Source organism: Erithacus rubecula, assembly GCF_903797595.1.
Source record: "Erithacus rubecula genome assembly, chromosome: 26".
NCBI lineage: Eukaryota > Metazoa > Chordata > Aves > Passeriformes > Muscicapidae > Erithacus > Erithacus rubecula.
In genome coordinates, this window is record NC_136678.1 from 5532916 (window position 1) to 5551957 (window position 19042).

General features: G+C 56.1%; 3 protein-coding genes across 3 annotated transcripts; 2 read left to right on the forward strand and 1 right to left on the reverse strand.

Moving 5' to 3' along the window:
* Positions 1-2134: 2134 nt before the first annotated feature.
* AVPR1B (arginine vasopressin receptor 1B) lies at positions 2135-3886 on the forward strand (the record flags this gene model as incomplete). The annotated part of the gene is made up of 2 exons (XM_079327028.1): positions 2135-3023; positions 3597-3886. The coding sequence occupies 2 exons, from the start codon at positions 2135-2137 to the stop codon at positions 3884-3886; spliced, it is 1179 nt and encodes a 392-aa protein (XP_079183154.1).
* Positions 3887-6754: 2868 nt separating this feature from the next.
* On the reverse strand, positions 6755-9001 carry RHEX (regulator of hemoglobinization and erythroid cell expansion). Its single transcript, XM_079327397.1, has 5 exons — positions 8936-9001; positions 8393-8481; positions 7768-7923; positions 7430-7488; positions 6755-6978 (listed from the first exon to the last, which is right to left on the reverse strand). Exons 1-5 carry the CDS (start codon positions 8950-8952, stop codon positions 6772-6774), a joined length of 528 nt encoding a protein of 175 aa, XP_079183523.1. The 5' UTR covers positions 8953-9001; the 3' UTR covers positions 6755-6771.
* A 6018-nt stretch (positions 9002-15019) lies between these two features.
* Positions 15020-18677, forward strand: CTSE (cathepsin E; the record flags this gene model as incomplete). The annotated part of the gene is made up of 9 exons (XM_079327407.1): positions 15020-15102; positions 15875-16046; positions 16593-16710; positions 17183-17301; positions 17393-17592; positions 17803-17925; positions 18011-18152; positions 18235-18333; positions 18513-18677. Exons 1-9 carry the CDS (start codon positions 15044-15046, stop codon positions 18675-18677), a joined length of 1197 nt encoding a protein of 398 aa, XP_079183533.1. The 5' UTR covers positions 15020-15043.
* Between the last annotated feature and the right edge of the window lie 365 nt (positions 18678-19042).

The following is a 19042-nucleotide window of genomic DNA, read 5'->3' on the forward strand; positions in this document are numbered from 1 at the left end:
TTTTAATTAGACACAAACTGAGCTCATTTATGGTTATTAGAGGTGATCTGAAAATTTATTCAGTAAATCACAGGTTTTTTTTACAGGGAATTTCTGTGGAATGTCAACAGCCAGGGAGCCACAGAAGCAAAACCAGGTGGGACAAAGTCCACGCCAGGTGATTTTTGGATCAGTGCTGGCATCTTTTCCCCATAGAAAAAGGAAAAAAAAAAAAAGGCTGAAAATAGGTTGATTTCAATTCTTGCTATAATTTAGCAGCCAGCAAGGAAAACAAATCCTGGATGTTGCCAAACAGGAGTGGAATTGTGTGGGAAGACCCAAAAAAAGGTGGGAAGGGAAGATGAGGAGGTGCCCAAACTCTGAGGAAGGTGAGATCCTAAAACCTTCCAGCTCCAGACCCACCTGGGTTTTTCCTCACTGGGGAAAAAAAAAAAAAATCCCTAATTTCCCCACCGAAAAAAATTAAAAATCCAACTTTTTTTACACCATTTGCTGTGCCCTCACCCCACTGTGCAACCCCTTCCCTCAGCTCTCACAGAATCTGGGACATCTCCTGCTCCCTGCTCCCCTCCAGCTTTGCCTTTCCCGTGGATTTTTTCCTGGTTTAGAAAAAAAGAAAATAAAAATAATGGTGTAAATGCTGGAGGGGCAGAACCTCACTCTGCATTTTCAGGCTGGTTTTGTGCCAGATGGAGGAAAAGAAGAGAATTGTGGTGTCAGGGACAATCTCGTGCCCGCAGAGCAGGGGAGGGACAGCGGATCAAAGGAGGCAGCCCCGGGCTGTGGGGACAATAAATGAGATTTCCAGGGCTTGGCTGGGCTCAGCTGCACCATCCGGGGCAGGTCTGGCTCCTGCTGAGGGGCAGAGTCGGGGGGTCTGGGGCTGAAAACCGAGGGCAGACTGTCCCCAGCAGAGGAGGGGACACAGGGGACAAGCACAGGAGGATCCCGATCCTTTGGATCCCGTTTGGTAAAATCCCGCTGATAAACTCTGCTCTGGGAGAGCTCCGGAGGGGATCAGAGCTCACCTGGCCGGGAGCAGAGCCGGGGACACCGGGAGGGACCTGCGGGGATGTCAAACTGAGCCTGGGGTGTAAAACCCAGCCTAGGGATGTAAAACTCAGCCTGGGGATGGAGCTCACACGCGGGGACACCGGGGAGGGACCTGCGGGGATTTAAAACCCAGCCTGGGATGTAAAACCCATCTTGAGATGTAAAACTCAGTCTAGGGATGGAGCTCCCACACAGGGACATCTGAGAGGGTCCTGCAGGGGTGTAAAACCCAGCCTGGCATGTAAAACCCAGTCCGAGGTGTAAAATCCAGCCTAGAGACGGAGCTCAAGCACGCAGACAGCAGAGAAGGACCTGCGGGGATGCAAAACCCAGCCTGGCATGCAAAACCCAGTCCGAGGTGTAAAATCCAGCCTAGAGACGGAGCTCAAGCACGCAGACAGCAGAGAAGGACCTGCGGGGATGCAAAACCCAGCCTGGGATGGAGCTCACACGCGGGGACACCGGGGAGGGACCTGCCGGGGTATAAAACAGCCGCGGGGACACCGAGAGCCGCCAGCGCTGGGACTCGCTCACCTGGCTGCTCCCCCTGGGTGACAGAGCCGAAGGGATGCAGCCTCTGTAGCGTTTTCTGCTGCTTTGAGGAGAATTTCCTCTTTCCTCTCGGATTTACCTGGACTGGGAATGGACAAGGCGAGCAGTGCAGGGAGAAACAGGGATTTGAGATATCAAGGGAATGGGGAATGGTCAGTGCAGAGAAATATCGAGGGCTGAACCAGGGATTTGGGAACTTTAGTACAGATGAGAGAAGTATCAGGGACTGAACCAGGGATTTGGGATTGTTCGGTGCAGAGAAGCATCAAGGGCTGAACCAGGGGCCCTTGCACCTCTCTGCTCCACAGGAATATTTTCAGCCCAAGCAGAGAGGGAATTGCAGCTGCCTAAGGCAGGGTTAGTGTGAAGGGGACAGGGGACAACCTGCTCCAGTGTTGGGGACTGCTGGAGGAGGCACGTGCAGCCCCCCAGCCAGGGGCAGGGAGACCAGGGGCAGCCCTGGGGACACGGGGAAGGACATCAGAGAGGAGCCTTGGAGCTCTGTGCTCCTTCAGAACCTCCCGGAGGGATGGAGCCGGGCTGGGGCTGGAACAGCTCCCACCAGAGCCCACCTGGGCACAGCCTGGACCCCAACCTGACAGCGCTGCACACCCGGGACGAGCAGCTGGCCAAGGCTGAGGTCGGGGTGCTGGGCACCATCCTGGCCGTGGCCACCGTGGGCAACCTGGGCGTGCTGCTGGCCATGTACCGGCTGAGGAGGAAGATGAGCCGCATGCACCTCTTCATCCTGCACCTGGGGCTGACCGACCTGGGCGTGGCCCTGTTCCAGGTGCTGCCCCAGCTGCTCTGGAAGGTCACCTACCGCTTCCTGGGGCCCGACGCTCTCTGCAGGGCCGTCAAGTACCTGCAGGTGCTCAGCATGTTCTCCTCCACCTACATGCTGCTGGCCATGACTCTGGACCGCTACCTGGCCGTGTGCCACCCCCTGCGGGCGCTGCAGCAGCCCGGCCGCCAAGCCCACGCCCTGATCGGGGCCAGCTGGCTGCTGAGCTGCCTGCTCAGCCTGCCCCAGCTCTTCATCTTCTCGCTGCGGGAGGTGCGCCCGGGCTCGGGGGTGCGGGACTGCTGGGCGCATTTCGGGCGGCCCTGGGGAGCCCGCGCCTATGTCACCTGGACGGCGCTGTGCATCTTCGTGCTGCCCGTGGGCGCGCTGGCCGCCTGCTACGGCCTCATCTGCCACGAGATCTGCGGGAACCTGCGGGGCAAGAGGCGGGGCGGGCCGGGGGCGGCCGCCCCCGCGCAGCCCTCGCGGGTCAGCGGCGTGCGCTGCATCTCCCGCGCCAAGGTCCGCACCGTCAGGATGACCCTCGTCATCGTGGCCGCCTACGTGGCCTGCTGGGCGCCCTTCTTCAGCGTGCAGATGTGGTCAGTGTGGGATGAGGATGCTCCTGGTGAGGGTGAGTGCCGGTGGGGTTTAATAAATAAGAGCTGTGCGGTCATCTTGTCATTTAAAACCAAAAAAAAAATCATGGGGAAGGTTGCAGATTTCCTCAATGGTAATGCTTATAAAATATAATTTTCAGGGTCTAATCATTCCTTTCACCAGAAAAAAAACACTGAGAAGTGACCGTTTCTGGCCATCATCCATAGGGATGTGCAAAGCTTTGCCACGTGTGTCTTCCTCTCCTCTGGGAATTTTCAGAGGTTTCAGAAGTGGATTTCTGAGTTCGTATGTTGAATTTGTTTCCCTGTAAATATTCAGTAGTTTTCCTAACAGTAGAAGAGGCTTCACCCAAGATCGAAACTCCTCTGGGAGATGCTTTGGGCAGCAAAGAGGCTGAAGGAAAGCCCAGAAGCTGCTGGATGTGCCCCAGCACATTTGCACTGCAGAACATGAAGGGTAGAGCCCGGCTCTGCAAAAATTCCAGAGCCCAGGAATGGCAGTGGGCCGGGAATGTGAGCCAGGAGTGCCCCCAGGTCCTGCCCATTGCCCACTACCCACGTTTCATCCCTCCCTCTTGCCTCCCCAGACTCCACCAACGTGGCTTTCAGCATCACCATGCTGCTGGCCAGCCTCAGCAGCTGCTGCAACCCCTGGATCTACCTGTTCTTCAGCGGGCACCTCCTGCAGGGCTGGGGGCGCTGCTGGGGCCGCCCCCGGGCCGGGCTGCGCAGACCCAACTCCACCGGGAGCCTGTGCAGCAGGAAAACCACCATCCTGAGCCACAGCCAGCAGGCAGGGCTGCCCCTGCACGGGGACAGCGCCGGGGAGCTGCGCCCGCCCTGCGACGAGGCAGCGACAGAGTCGGGCACGCTCTAGGCGGCGGCTGCGACACCGCCAGATGTGCAGCGCCGCCAGATGTGGAGCTGCCAGGTGTGCAGCGCAGCCAGGTGTGCAGCGCCGCCAGGTGTGGTGCCTCCAGATGTGCAGCGCCGCCAGGTGTGGCCCCGCCAGGTGTGGCCCCGCCAGGTGTGGCCCCGCCAGATGTGCAGCGCCGCCAGGTGTGGCCCCGCCAGGTGTGGCGCCGCTCGCTCCGCCGCTGCAGAGCGCCGCTCTCCCCACCTGGTGGCACCGCGGCTTGCGGAAATCCGCCTGGGTCGCCCCCGAAGCGCGGCCGCCCGCATTGTCCTCGCTGTGTCAAGGGATGGACAGAGCCCCTCCGGCCGCTGCCCGAGCACAGCAACCACCCCCTCCTGGGTAGGGACACTTCTGGCTGCTCTCCGCTGGGAACAGGGGCTCTGAATCCTCCGGGAATGGATCCTGAATACTTTGGGAACAGGGGACCATGAATCCTCCGGGAACAGGGGCTCTGAATCCTCCAGGAATGGATCCTGAATCCTCCGGGAACAGGGGCTCTGAATCCTCCAGGAATGGATCCTGAATCCTCTGGGAACAGGGGCTCTGAATCCTTTGGGAATGGGGACCCTGAATCCTCGGGGAACAGGGGACCCTGAAACCCTTGGGAACGGGGCTCCTGAATCCACTGGGAACAGATTCTGCATCTTTCGGAAACAGAGAACCCTGAATCCTTTGGGAACAGGAGATCCTGCATCCTTTGGGAAGGGACCCTGCATCCTTTGGGAACAGGGGATCCTGAATCCTCCTCTGGGAAGAGGGGATCCTGAATCCTCTGGGAACAGGGGATCCTGAATCCTCTGGGAAGAGGGGCTGCTGCATCCACAAAACCCTCAGGAGGGACTGGAGCTCTGCGTTCCCAGCTGCCAGCGAAGCAGCCGGAGCACAGCAGGCGGTAACGCGGCTCCATCTGCTCCTGAGCTCGCTGCTGCTTCCTCCTCTCACGCTCCCCCCGCGGGGCTTTGCGGCTCCTCTGGCCTGGAAGCGCCCCCTGCCCCTCCCCTGGCCCCCCGTGCTGGGCACAGCTGTCCTGCACCGTGCTGTGCCCGCTGGAGCGCCCCAAATTCGGCTCTGGCACCCCCGGGACATCCCGGGGCACATCCCGGCTCCCCCCGTGCCCCCATCAGCCTCTCCCCCAGCCCCATCCCGTGTTCAGCGTCTGCTGCAGCCCAGGCAGAGCTGCTCTCACCCTGCTGCTGCTGCTGCTTTGGGCTGGTTTTGCAGGGATCAGGGACCCAAAACCACCCGGGGCTCGGGGAGCAGGAACTCTCTCCCCTGCATCCCAGCCTGGTCCCTGCCCTGCTCCCAGGAGCTGTTTGTGCAGGAATAAATCCTGGATGAGGCAGGAAAGAGCATCCATCAGCTCTGGCAGCTCAAAAGCTGCTGAAGGTGTCCCAGTGAATATCCCGAATTCCCTGTGAGCCACGAGCATCACTCCTTCTACTACCACAGGCTAAAGCTGTAAAAATAGGACATTGAGTAAAATATTTTGAAATCTTCAATAGTTTCACTTTTTACTTGCCAGGCATTTAAATCAGATTTTTCAGAAGCTTCCACTCACTGGTTTTGGCCTCAGCTCCAGCTCCATAATCACATCTCTCCCGGGTTTTTCCAACGTTACCCAGGAACTGTTGGGGTTTTTGGAATGTTTTCCTTCATGTGCCCTTCGAGTTGGGGCAGATCTGCACCACAAGGTCATGAAACCAGGAGTGCCTGGCTCCCCCTGCCACTGATCAATCCCAAATCAATCGTCTCCAACCTTTCATTAAATCACAATATTGTTGAGCCCATTTAAAACACACTTGGGCAGCTCCAGCCCCGAGCAAGGGGGGCTGTGCTGGGAGGCAGCAGTTCCATCCTCTTACACAGCTCCCACTGGGGCACCATTCCCAGGCACTTTGGAAGTTTATTTCTGGAAAATTCTGAAGTAACAAAATGCAGAGTGAGGAGCAGGGGCATGGCCCAGGTGGGGAGAGACCGACCCCAGGATCTGGAGCGGGGACAAAGCAGAGAAAGCAAAAGGTGAGGGGAAAACCAGTGGAAAATCTGGATTTAAAAGGATTTTATGAGGCTGATGAGCAAAGCACTGAGGAGCTGCCAGCTCATGGGGGTTTCGGGGCTCACACCCTCAAGTGCCCACTGTGAGAGGCGAGGGGGGAGGTTTCTTTTGCTTTCAGTACAAGAGGGAAAAGAGCCGTGACACAGAAGGGGAGATCGCAGCAGGAACCTGCCCCACCCCGCAGCCCTGCGGAACAGAGCTGCCTTTAAGGACAGCGCCACGGAACTGTGCCTGCGGGCAGCGGGGGACAAGTGGCGCTGCCCGTGCCAGGCAGTGCCCAGGGCAAGGGGACAGTGCCCAGGGGAAGGGGACAGTGCCAGCTGTGCAGCTGCTGGGGGCTCTGGGCAGCTCTGGGCAGCAGCAGCACCCTGGTGTGACAGCCCCACATCAGTGTGACAGCCCCACGTCAGTGTGACAGCCCCACATCAGTGTCACTGCCCCACATCAGTGTCACTGCCCCACGTCAGTGTGACAGCCCCACGTCAGTGTGACAGCCCCACATCAGTGTCACAGCCCATGTCAGTGTCACTGCCCCACGTCAGTGTGACAGCCCCACGTCAGTGTCACAGTCCCTTGTCAGTGTCACAGTCGCTTGTCAGTGTCACAGCCCCACATCAGTGTCACAGCCCCACATCAGTGTGACAGCCCCACGTCAGTGTGACAGCCCCACATCAGTGTCACAGCCCCACATCAGTGTCACAGCCCATATCAGTGTCACAGCCCCATATCAGTGCCTCAGCCCCACATCAGTGTCACAGCCCCACATCAGTGTCACAGCCCCACATCAGTGTCACAGCTTCACCTCGGTGTACTCCACACCCTTGGATGCCCTGGTGCTGGAGAAGGGCCAGAAATTAATTTTCTTCCTCTTTGGGTCCACGTTGACATAATCCATGCCAGTCTTCACGTTCTCGTAGTCCTGGGCAGAGCCTGGCTCGTGGCCTTGCCCTGGGAACACCAGGGAAGTGTAATGGATGTTTTCCTCCAGGCCAGGGCCCTGCAGGGGCAGAATGAAGCCCAGGTCAGCCCCAGCACCCAGCCAGGAGCCTTTGCCCTCCAACCCAGGCACCAGCTCAGGCAATCATGGAATGGGTTGGGTTGGGGGGCACTTTAAAGCCCATCCCATTCCCCCTCCATGGCTGGGACACTGTCCCAGGCTGCTCCAACCTGGCCTTGGACACTCCCAGGCATCCAGGAGCACCCACAGCTTCTCTGGGCACCCTGTGCCAGCACCTCCCCACACTCAGAGAGAAGATTTTGTTTCCTGAAGTGCCCAGAGATGCTTCCCTCTGAATGGGGGACACTGGAACGCTGCGTGTGACAGAGGACAACAACCACCCCATAATCCCAAAATCATTAATGGAATTTCAATGTGGTTTGAAGGATTTGCCCCTCCTGAGGCTGCTCTGGACACCCAGGTGGGCTGGGGGTGTTTTTGCCCCTGGTACCTGAGGGCAGGAAGGGCTGTCCGACTCCTCCGAGGTTTCTGAAGACGTGTCACTGCTCCCTTAAAAACAGAAACATTTACCAGCCCAGCACTTCCCAGAGGGTTAAAGGGCAGAAAGGATCAGGGGGAAAAAAGCAGGAGTGAAAATTCTGATCCATAAAACATCAGTTTGATCCCTCCCATCCTCACTTACCTGGAGAAACGGGGCAAGGAGAGCCCAGCTGGGCAGGGAAGTGGGAAGGGATGTTCAGAGCTCCTCAGGAAGAAACATCACACAAACACCACCCAGAAATTCCCATCCCTGTGCCAGGGATGCCCCTCTGCTGCAGGAGCCCTTACCTGCATAGGCTGCTGCTGGGTTTTGTGCCCCAGGTTTTTGTGTCCCAGGTTTTTGTGCCGTGTCCCCTCCTGGTGTCAAGGCTGGAGCTGGGGTGGGCTGAGGGCTGGGCTGGACCCCAGGGCTGCTCCTCACCTGCATCCCACAGGAATGCTGGGCTGGGAGCAAGAGGAGAGTGAGCCCTGGCCCCCCAGCACACCCAAAATCATCCCTGCAGTGCACTGCAGCAGGATCATATCCATAAATCCAATTGTTGAGATGATCCAGAGCCCTGCTCTCCCTCCAGGAGAGGCTCCAGTGACAAATTTCAGTGCCAGGGCCTCTCCTTGAAGTTTGGAATGATTTTGACCCAAAGCAGAGCTGGGCTTTGTGCAAATGTGAGCAGCAGTTAGTGTGAAAGAATTCCCTGCTAGAAATTGCAGCTTCAGCTGAATTAATACTCTGTGAGCTGGTTCTTGTTATTTTCCCAGCATTTTAATTAAATAGCAATAAAAGAAAATGGTTTTGAAGCAACACAAGGCTGCAGAGCCCTCAGCCCTGTCCCAGCTCACAGCCTGCAGCAGCTCAGCCCTGCCCACACCCCACCCCAAACCAGGAAATCTCCAGGAAAAACCACAGTTTAATTACCAATTTTCCTGCTGAGCATGATGTAAAAGGCCAGCAAGAGGAGAGCGAAGAGCACCAAGGTGCCAAGTGAGATGGCAGCAGGAATCCAGCTGAATGAGGAAAAACATCCAGTCCCACTGAAATCACCAAATTCTTGTCAACCCCCCATTGCTTCAAGGCACATTTTGACTCAGGTTTACTGGGAGACTTGGGTTCTGCTTTTTTTTTTTTTTTTTTTTTTTGGCCTTGGGGTGCTGTGCCCCAAAATGTGGGCTTGGTTTTTAAGGATGGTTTGAGTTCCTTGTCTCTTGTTTTTGGGGGTCTGTCCCCAGAAAGGATTTTAAAAACCTCATTGCCAGGGGGAAATGGGGAGCTGGAGGGGAGAGAGACATCAGAGGTGTGATGGAATTATAGAATCATGGGGTTATGGGGTGGGATGGGTGGGAAGGGACCTTTGAAGTGCCACGAGCAGGGACATTTCCAGGCAGAGCAGGATGCTCAGAGCCCCCTCCAGGCAGGCTGGGGGTGCCAGGGGGGCTGTGAGGGGCTCTGTGCTGCACTCACCACGGACAGGAGCTCATCCTCCTGCTGAGGTGTGTCCAGGGCCTGGGGGACACACAGGGGCAGCAGGACCTGGAGGCAACAAAATAAAAAAAATGATCCCAAGGAGCCTCACACTGCTCCACACGACAGGCTCAGCTCTTGGAAACAGTGGTTGGGTGTTGCAGATGTGAAATAAAGGATTTTTTATTTTATCCCAGCGCTCCCCCTGTGAGAATCCCTCTGGTTCACACCCTCACAGAGCTCTCTTATCACTGAATTAATGGTTTTATACACGGGCATATCTGAGGCTTGTCTGGACTTCCTGGGCTCCACTGCAACAGAATTGAAATTTATTCTTCTTGCTTTAATCCTCTCTCATGGTTCACTTTTTTACTTTTTCTTTTTTAAATTCAAAAATAAAAAGAAAAAGAAAAAAAGATAACTACAAGATGAAGAAAAAAATAATCCATGGAAAAAGTAACCAAAGGAAGGTTGTGGGCTGGTGTGAGTCATGGTCCAGACAGAAATATCAGAGGCCTCCAACACCTCAGTGTCTGAAATTTCGGATTTAATACTGGGAGAGCTTCAATCCTGCTGAGGTTAAGAGGGTTTAAAGCAGAATATCAGAAAACACCAATGCCTGGGCTGGGCCCCTTGGCTTGGGACTTCTGGCCATGGCACTCAAGAGATTTGTAGTAAAAAATAAAGGTGTTAGTTTTGTGAAAACAGCAGCAGGGTGTTCCTTTTGTGAGCTTTCACTTGCAAAAAAAAAAGCACTTTAAATCTTCCAGTGTTATCCACTCACTATTTATAAATGGCTGATAGGCAGAGATCTTCAGCTGAGGCTTTGATACAGTGATTAAAGCAGCCATGATAATTTGATTGATAGACTGACAGATAAATTGATAGAGCAAAGGCATTACCCATCCTGTGGAGCAAATTCTATCATTTCCTCTATGACACATTTCTGAGCCTAATTCATCAAAAGCTTTCCTGATAACCACCAATCTCCTGTGAACCCACTCATGCAAACAGTTTGATGCCTGCCAAGCTAAAAGTTCGTTTTTTGCAGGAGCTTTCCCCCTCCCTTGCTGAACAAACCTGTCCCCCAATATCCTTCTCAAAGGGCTGCCACTCTGAAAAGGTTCATTTCCTACTGAGGGGCAGGAGATGCTGCTGCAGCAGCAGATAAAGATCTGAAAAACGAGCTGTTCAAAAGGAAATTGCAAAATAAGCCCCAAATCCAACTATCAGCAGCAGCAGAGATGGAGGTGCTGATATCAGAAAATCTGATTTGAGACAGCAGCCAGTGAGAGCCTGGCCCCAAAAGTGCTTTTCTGGGGACTTCTGTGAGCCTGCAGCCCCCATGACTTCAACCCTTTCTTGAGAAAATGCTGAAATCAAGGAGCTCCTCTTGAGGGGTCGACCTGAGGCACCTGCTGAAGGTGACTGAAAGCTCCAGAATGCCCCAAATTATTTGAATCCCACTCGGACCAGGCCCAGCTGGCCCACTGGAGTTTGGGATGGCACCAACAGTGCCCAGGGGGATTCCCAGCCCAGCTTTCCTCCCCCTGTCCCACCCTCTGCTCCCACAGCCTGGATTTACCTGAGCTCAGAGATTTCCACTCCTTCCCTTCCCCAGATTCTGGGGCTGGGCAGGCAGCAGGATTTGGGATAGAGCAGGCAGCAGGATTTGGGGTAATGCAGGCAGCAGGATTTGGGATAATGCAGGCAGCAGGATTTGGGATAGAGCAGGCAGCAGGATTTGGGGTAATGCAGGCAGCAGGGATTGGGATAGAGCAGGCAGCAGGATTTGGGGTAATGCAGGCAGCAGGATTTGGGATAGAGCAGGCAGCAGGATTTGGGATAGAGCAGGCAGCAGGGATTGGGATAGAGCAGGCAGCAGGATTTGGGATAATGCAGGAAGCAGGATTTGGGATAGAGCAGGCAGCAGGGTTTGGGATAGAGCAGGCAGCAGGGTTTGGGATAGAGCAGGCAGCAGGATTTGGGGTAATGCAGGCAGCAGGATTTGGGATAGAGCAGGCAGCAGGGATTGGGGTAATGCAGGCAGCAGGGATTGGGATAGAGCAGGCAGCAGGATTTGGGATAGAGCAGGCAGCAGGGATTGGGATAGAGCAGGCAGCAGGGATTGGGATAGAGCAGGCAGCAGGATTTGGGATAATGCAGGCAGCAGGATTTGGGATAATGCAGGCAGCAGGATTTGGGATAATGCAGGCAGCAGGGATTGGGATAGAGCAGGCAGCAGGATTTGGGGTAATGCAGGCAGCAGGATTTGGGATAGAGCAGGCAGCAGGATTTAGGGTAATGCAGGCAGCAGGGTTTGGGGTAATGCAGGCAGCAGGATTTGGGGTAATGCAGGCAGCAGGATTTAGGGTTGCTCCAGCACCAGGATCAGGGCTGCCCCAGCTGCATCTCCCAGCAGGATTTAGGGCTGTTCCAGCAGGATTTAGGGCTGTTCCAGCAGCTCAGGGTGCCCCAGCTGTGTCTCCCAGCAGGATTTATGGCTGTTCCAGCAGGATTTAGGGTTGTTCCAGCAGGATTTAGGGCTGTTCCAGCAGGTTTTGGGGCTGTTCCAGCAGCTCAGGGTGCCCCAGCTGTGTCTCCCAGCAGGATTTAGGGCTGTTCCAGCAGGATTTAGGGCTGTTCCAGCAGCTCAGGGTGCCCCAGCTGTGTCTCCCAGCAGGATTTAGGGCTGTTCCAGCAGGATTTAGGGCTGTTCCAGCAGCTCAGGGTGCCCCAGCTGTGTCTCCCAGCAGGATTTATGGCTGTTCCAGCAGGATCAGGGCTGTTCCAGCAGCTCAGGGTGCCCCAGCTGTGTCTCCCAGCCCGGTCCGGTGCCGGATGCGGTCAGACTCTACACCCGGGTCAGAGGCGCCGAGCACACGAGGTTTGGTGACACCTCCCTCTGCCCGTGGCCTTGTTTAAACAGACTGGGTAGTTTCTCTGCTGTTCATCTCCTGCACCCCTCCATCAACTCCCAAAATCCGGCTGAGCTTCCTCGGGCCGAGCGCTGCTGAGGGAGCTGGGCCCTGCTCGACTCAGCTGCCACCCAAAATGAACTCTGGGTTCTTCCAAGCAAACATTTTCCACGGGGATGAAGCGTTTTACACCTGCTGGCTCTGTGTCTGCTGGGGTGGATGGGTCTCCCCTCTGCTCTGCAGCCTTTGGGGCACAGGCAGCAGCCTGGCAGATCCACCCTGAGGGTTCCCAGGAGGTTTGGGGAATGCTGAGCTGCTGCTTGATATCAGTTCTGGGGTCTGTGGCTCTGGAGGTGCCCTGCAGCTGCCCAACCTCATCCCTGGCAGAAAGGAACAAGAAATTCCCTTTTTTTTCCCAAAGTTTCTGACTCGTGGGAACAGTCCCTGCTCGCCTTTGAAGGTCTCCACCAGCCCACAGCAATCCTGTGCCAGGGATAAAACACCCCAAAGAATTCCTCTGGATTAGCTAAAAGCAAAGAGAAGATCTCAAAAAAGCATCACCTACCCCTGGAGCTGCATCACAACTTCCCAAATTCCCCTTCATCCCTGGGGCTGCTCCCACCATCCATCAGCTCCATCACCAGGTGTGGGTCCTGCTCTCCTCGCAGCTGCCGAGTCCCAGGTAAATATTTTGGGGTTTATTTAACTGAAACTTGGTTGTTTGCTGACTTTTTTTCAGGTGAGAGTTTGCTGCTGCAGCTCTTTCAAGTGCTCGGTGGTGGATAAGCAGATTAACAGGTGGGAGAAGTGTCTGATAAAGGGAGGAAAAAAGGGTTTTTTAGCAAACTGCTGGGGCACAGTGTGAATCAGTCAGGGCAGTGGCTCCACTAGAGGAAATGTGTAAAAAGGAACACAGATAACACATTTTTAGCCTGAGAACAGCTTTTTTTAAAGGAGGCAAATGCTTTACACAGAGCTGGTGAAAGTTGTTTTTTTCCACCCAAGGGGCAAAACCTCTTTGTGGTGCAGCTGAGGGCAGGAGAGTGGCCTGGAGGGCAGAGCCATCCCCTCCTTACCCCCCTGGACATCCAGGAGCTCCAATTTCCCCAGAGCAGCACAGCCTGGCCCTGCCAAAGCTTGAAAATTCAGCAATTCATCCCTCTGCATTGCACACATGGAGATACAGCTCAAATCAAACCTTTTGGAGCCAATTTTCTACTGCAAATCCAGCCCAGATGCTCCCAAAACATAGAGTGGAAAAAAAACTCCCCACTTTGTTCTACTTGAAATAAAAATTTTGAAGTGCCCCTAAGAGTTGAGCTTTTCAAATTGCATCTAAAATAACCCAGAAGTTGAAATAGATTTGCTTAGCTGCAAAAATTTCTAAATGAAAGGTCTGGCTTCATTATGACTTTCATCTTGCTGTTTTAATGCTGAATCTGCTGCCAGGAGTTTGCAGATTATGATGATCCAATTGGGGAATCTTCTCCACAAATAAACTATTTCACTTAAAGTGTTTGGTGTGTCTGTGCTGCTGCTCACCCTCAAGTTTATCTCCAAAGCCCAGTGACCCTTCAGGCTGGGTTTTCTGATAGGATTTTCGGGTTATAAACCATGTCTGGAACAATCCATTTGCTGTTTTCAGCTGATCTGGCACTTGCTGCAGCTGCTTTTGTTTTAGGAAGTTTCTTTCTAATCCATGAATGTGTGATTAGGACAAGGAGGGAGGCTGGTACATTAAACTGCATCTCAAAAGGGGAAATAGAGAATAAATTTGTATAAAAGCCACTCAGTAAAAAAAAAAAAAAAATATTTCAGCATGGGGGAATGCAGAGAATTTTCATTTGTTTGGGAGAAGCAGCTGCATTTGCCATCAGCATCAACTGTGCTGTGCCCAATGTTTTCCTTCTCACATCAAGAAATACTTGATGGATTTTTAAAAATCTTAATCTGCCCGCAGAGCTGGGGAGAAGAAGGGCCTGGCGGCATCTCCAGGGATGGGGACACAAGATCCTGGGGACAGCAGGACGTGACTCAGCTGTCCCCAGCCACCCTTGGTACCTGTGCCTCACAGATGAGGACTCCAATTTCCTGGGCGAGGGCTTTAATTAGATAAAATTTAATTAGATAAAACAGGCTCGCTGGGACAAACACAAAATGGGATAGAACGGTGCTAAACACTGTTAATCAGGTGAGGGGGGCTCAGTGAGCAAAGCTGCCCCTTTAGCAGCCACCATTGGTTATTTTATGGAAAATAAGGACAAAACTGCATCACCCCAGGCTGGCAGCAGGAACACCTCGCCTGCCCCCACTCCCTTCCCCCCATATCTGAGGGGTTTATTTGTTCATCAGCATTTTCTGTTTGCACTCACAGAGGCTTTAATGAGACCACAGAGCTGGCAGGGGACGAGCCCATTAGCAAAGCACCCGGGCAGTGGCTCCCAGGGAAGGAAGAGCTGGGGGCTCCCAGTCCACACCACTAATTAGTCTTTGCCTTTTACAGTGAGGTCGGTGGCTGAGGCACAAACACATCCCTGACCTGCCCCTCCCGGGGTCTGGGGCTGTGGGGTGAAGCAGAAGGGAAATGCTGCCCCTAAAAGCATTTTGGGGGGGTTTCCACCAGTGGATGAGGAACTGGAGCTGGGGTGGGCACTGGGGCTGGGGTGGGCAATGGAGCTGGGGTGGGCAATGGAGCTGGGGTGGGCACTGGGGCTGGGGATGGGAACTGGAGCTGGGGATGGGCACTGGAGCTGGGGTGGGCACTGGGTCTGGGGGTGGGCACTGGGGCTGGGGATGGGAACTGGAGCTGGGGTGGGCACTGGAGCTGGGGATGGGCACTGGTTAAGGGGTGGGCACTGGTGAAGGGGATGGGCACTGGAGCTGGGGATGGGCACTGGTTAAGGGGTGGGCACTGGAGCTGGGGTGGGCACTGGGGCTGGCATGGGGACCGGTGCTGAGCTGGGTTCCCGGTTCTGCTCCCTCTGCCCCAAAACCAGCCCAACCCGCCCCTGCTGAGCTCCCCCAGCTCTGTCCTCACCCAGCAAAGCAAACGTGACCCCTGGGGCTGGCCTGGGCCGTGGCCAGGGTGATTCATGGCGCTGCTGGGCCCTGTTGACTCTGGCAGGGCTGGTTTGGGGCTGGCCCGGCGCTATAAGAGCAGCACCGGCGCGGCACCGGCACCAGCCACGCCATGAGGCGCCTGCTGCTCCTCACCACGCTCTGCCTGGCCCTGGCCAGCGCCCTCAGAAGGTACAGGGGGTCCCCAGGGTGGCCAGGAACTCGGGGATTCACTGGCAGGGCTGGGATGGATGGATGGATGGATGGATGGATGGATGGATGGATGGATGGATGGATGGATGGATGGATGGATGGATGGATGGCAGAGCTCAGCCTGGCGCCCTGCACGGGGCTGTGGCACCACTCTGGCATTTCTGGGCTCTCCATCCCTCTGGGCAGAGCCTGGCAGCAGCAGGAGGGGTTTGCAAAGGGGGCTGTGCAAGCAGGCAGGGCAGGGAAAAACCAGCCTGGGTTCCCCTTGGCTCTGCTCACCCTGCCCAGCCCCAGGGTCCTTTCCCTCGGTGACACCGAGCTGCCTGCCCATGTCCTGAGGCTCTGCCCATGTCCTGAGGCTCTGCCCACGTCCTGTCACTGCCAGGACCTGGATGCTCACCCTGCCAGCTCTGGCCTTGATTTCCTGTCTCCTAACACACATCAAGTGCCCCTCTTTTGCTGTGTCTCAGCTGGAAATTGTTGCTGTGGGGGGATGTGGGCTCTGAACCTTTATTGTGGCAGTGCTGGGACCCTGAGGGTGGGCACAGGGACTGCAGGACATGGACAGCACCCATGGGAGTGACCAGGACCCTCAGGGTGGGCACAGGAACCGGGTACAGCCCCGCGGTGACCAGGACCCTCAGGGTGGGCACAGGACAATGGGCAGCACCCATGGGAGTGACCAGGACCCTCAGGGTGGGCACAGGACCCGGGCACAGCCCCGCGGTGACCCGCAGCCCCCTCCCCGCAGGGTGCCCCTGAGCCGGCGCCGCTCCCTGCGGAAGCTGCTGCGGGACCGGGGTCGGGAGCGGGAGCGGGGGCAGCTCTCGCAGCTCTGGAGAGCCCAGGCAGGGCTGGACAGCAGCAGCGAGGCTTGCGCCGCCTTTCTGGAGACCAACGAGCCCCTCATCAACTACCTGGACGTGAGCAGGGAGATCAGAGGGAGGGGAGAACCCTCAGAGCGCCCCGTGCCCAAATTACTCACAGATCCCCCAGCTCCGGGCTGTGCCCGGCTATTTGTCCCCGGAATGGGATTTGAGGACAAGGGAAGGCACGTTCACGGCAGGCACTGCCTTCCCTCCCTCCCTGCCGTGCTCTGCCCACCCTCCTGGAAGCAGATTTACCCCAAAATTCAATTACACGCTGTTAGGAGCACCTGGAGATGGAGGGGGCTGCCCAGGAGAATCCCATTCCCCAATTCCCCTGTCCCCACAGCCCCGAGGGTCCCCTCAGCCTTGCCAGGAGGAGGCAGAGCCCTGTACCCACCGTGCTGTTTTTTGTCCTCATTGTCCTCGGCTCCCGTTGCTGTTCCTTAAATATTTGTCTCCTTTATTCCACCTGGCACGGCGTGGCTGTGGCAGATCAAACACTGAGCCCCACCCGTGCCCTGCAGACCCCCCCAGGCTCCGTTTTGCTGAGATTTCTGGATGTGCTGGTGACTCACGGGGCTCCTGCCCCCTCTTTGGCAGATGGAGTATTTTGGGCAGATCTCCATCGGGACCCCTCCCCAGAATTTCACTGTGGTGTTCGACACGGGCTCCTCCAACCTCTGGGTGCCTTCTGTCTACTGTGTCAGCAAAGCCTGTGGTGAGTGGGGACCCCTGACCCCAAAGTGACCATGGGCCACCAGCCCCAAGGCCTTGGGGACCCTCCTGACAGAGGTGACAATAATCCAGGGGTGCGAGCAGTGGGTGACAGCTCAGCAGGGGATAAATGTGGATATTTGGGGCTGTCAGAGATCATCCAGCCCCAGAGAGCCCAGGCTGCTGCTGTGGGACCAACCAGAGCATCCCCGAGCACCCCAGGGAATTGGGGAATGGGGCTGGATCCCACAGTGCCCGTGGGGCTGCTGCTGGCTCATCTCAGCACTCATTAAATGCTGCTCATCCTGCTCCTCCTTGCAGCCTTCATCACACTGAAATGGGAGAGGGTTTCTCAGCAGAGCCCCCACACCCGGGAGTTTTGCTGTTCCATCATTTTGCCTCACTGGGGGCTCCTGGCAGCTGTGGCCGTGCAATAAAAAGCCATTTGTGGTGAGAGATGCCATCTCCCTCCCCAGCTGCACACACCAGGTTCCAGCCAACCCAGTCCAGCACCTACCAGGTGATAGGAACCCCCTTCTCCATCCAGTACGGCACCGGGAGCCTGACGGGGATCATCGGCTCTGACCAAGTAGCCGTGAGTGACCTTTGGGACCCCTGCCCTGGACAAGGTCCCTGGGAGCTGCCCAGGGGCTCAGCACCCCCACAGAGCCCCCTGCTCCCTGCAGGTCCAGGGGCTGACTGTGAGCAACCAGCAGTTTGCAGAGAGCATCAGTGAGCCAGGAAAAGCCTTCCTGGATGCCGAGTTCGACGGGATCCTGGGGCTGGCTTATCCCTCCCTGGCCGTGGATGGGGTCACCCCTTTCTTTGACAACCTGATGGCCCAGGATCTGGTGGAGCTGCCCATTTTCTCTGTCTACATGAGCTCGTACGCACATGGCTTTGCTCTGGGATGTTGCTCAGTCTGGCATTGCCTTAGGGGCTGCTAAAATACAGATATTTTGCTGAGATAGTGAAGGGGGGTTTGGTAGCAGATTGAGCATCACAGACCTCTGGCCTTACAGCATTTGTGGGGAGAGAGGTGGGGTAAATCCATGCTAAATGGACAAAAATCCTTCATGTGTCCCCCTCCCTGCAGGAACCCCGAGTCCCCCCAGGGAGGAGAGCTGCTTTTTGGGGGATTTGACAGCTCTCGTTTCACGGGGACCCTGAACTGGGTGCCTGTGACCCAGCAGGGGTACTGGCAGATCCAGCTGGACAAGTGAGTGCTGCTGGGCAGGCAGGGAGGGCAGGGCTGGGCTGGCGGGGCAGGACAAGCCCCTCCTGCCCCCTGTCCCCTCTTGCAGCATCCAGCTGGGTGGGACAGTGACGTTCTGTGCCGGAGGCTGCCAGGCCATCGTGGACACCGGGACCTCGCTCATCGCCGGCCCCACCAAGGAGGTCAGAGAGCTGCAGAACCTCATTGGGGCCGTGTCTGTGGATGGAGAGGTGAGAGCCAGGAGGGGACAAAGCCTTGGGGAGGCAGGAAGGGACCCCCTGGGCAGCCCCTGAGCCCCCAGCTGTGTTCCAGTACGCCGTGGAGTGCAGCAACCTCAGCGTGATGCCCGACCTGACCTTCACCATCAACGGGCTGCCCTACACACTCAGTGCCCAGGCTTACACCCTCGTGGTATGGCTGTGCTCCCTCAACCCCAAATCCCAGCTGCTCCAGGGCAGAGGTGGCCCAGCCCCATGCCAGGATTTGGCATGTGTGTCCCCAAGGGTGACAAACCCTGCTGCCAGCATTCCTGGGTGTTGCCATGTGCTCTTGGTTTCATCCTGACTTTTTTTCCACTTCTCCTTGCCCAGGAGTACAGTGATGGCATGGCCTTCTGCACCAGTGGCTTCCAGGGGAACGACATCCCCCCTCCCACAGGACCCCTCTGGATTTTGGGTGATGTTTTCATCCGTCAGTTCTACTCTGTCTTTGACCGTGGCAATAACAGGGTGGGGCTGGCCCCCGCCGTCCCTTAGGGCTGTGACATCTGTGAGGCAGGGGAGGAGGATGGCAGGGCACTGGATGTCACCATGGTCCTCCTCAGTGTCCCCAGGGGGATGAAGACACCCAGGGATGCAGCTGAAGTTCAGTCCACACCAGGACACTGTGATATAAAAATGTCTCGAGCAGCTCTGTGATCTGCTCTGCACATTCTGTTTTTGAATCCTGAGCCAATAAAAGCTTTAAGAAACCCAAACTTTTCATGGTTCTGTCAGCAGCAGCCCAGCAGAAATCCTGCACATCTCAAAGGGGGGTTGAATCCTCCTTGCCCATGTCCTGCCCTCCTCCCTGAGTGACCCATGGCACTGCACTCCCAGCATGGCCAGAGCTTCCCTGGGAT

What these genes read in the sequence shown, in the direction of transcription:
- RHEX (XM_079327397.1), bottom strand. An exon ending in CCCAGCAGCAGCCTATGCAG is followed by an intron (nt 7,489 to 7,767) that starts GTAAGGGCTCCT and finishes TCTGTTTTTAAG; the next exon opens with GGAGCAGTGACACGTCTTCA. An exon ending in ACAGCCCTTCCTGCCCTCAG is followed by an intron (nt 6,979 to 7,429) that starts GTACCAGGGGCA and finishes CTGCCCCTGCAG; the next exon opens with GGCCCTGGCCTGGAGGAAAA.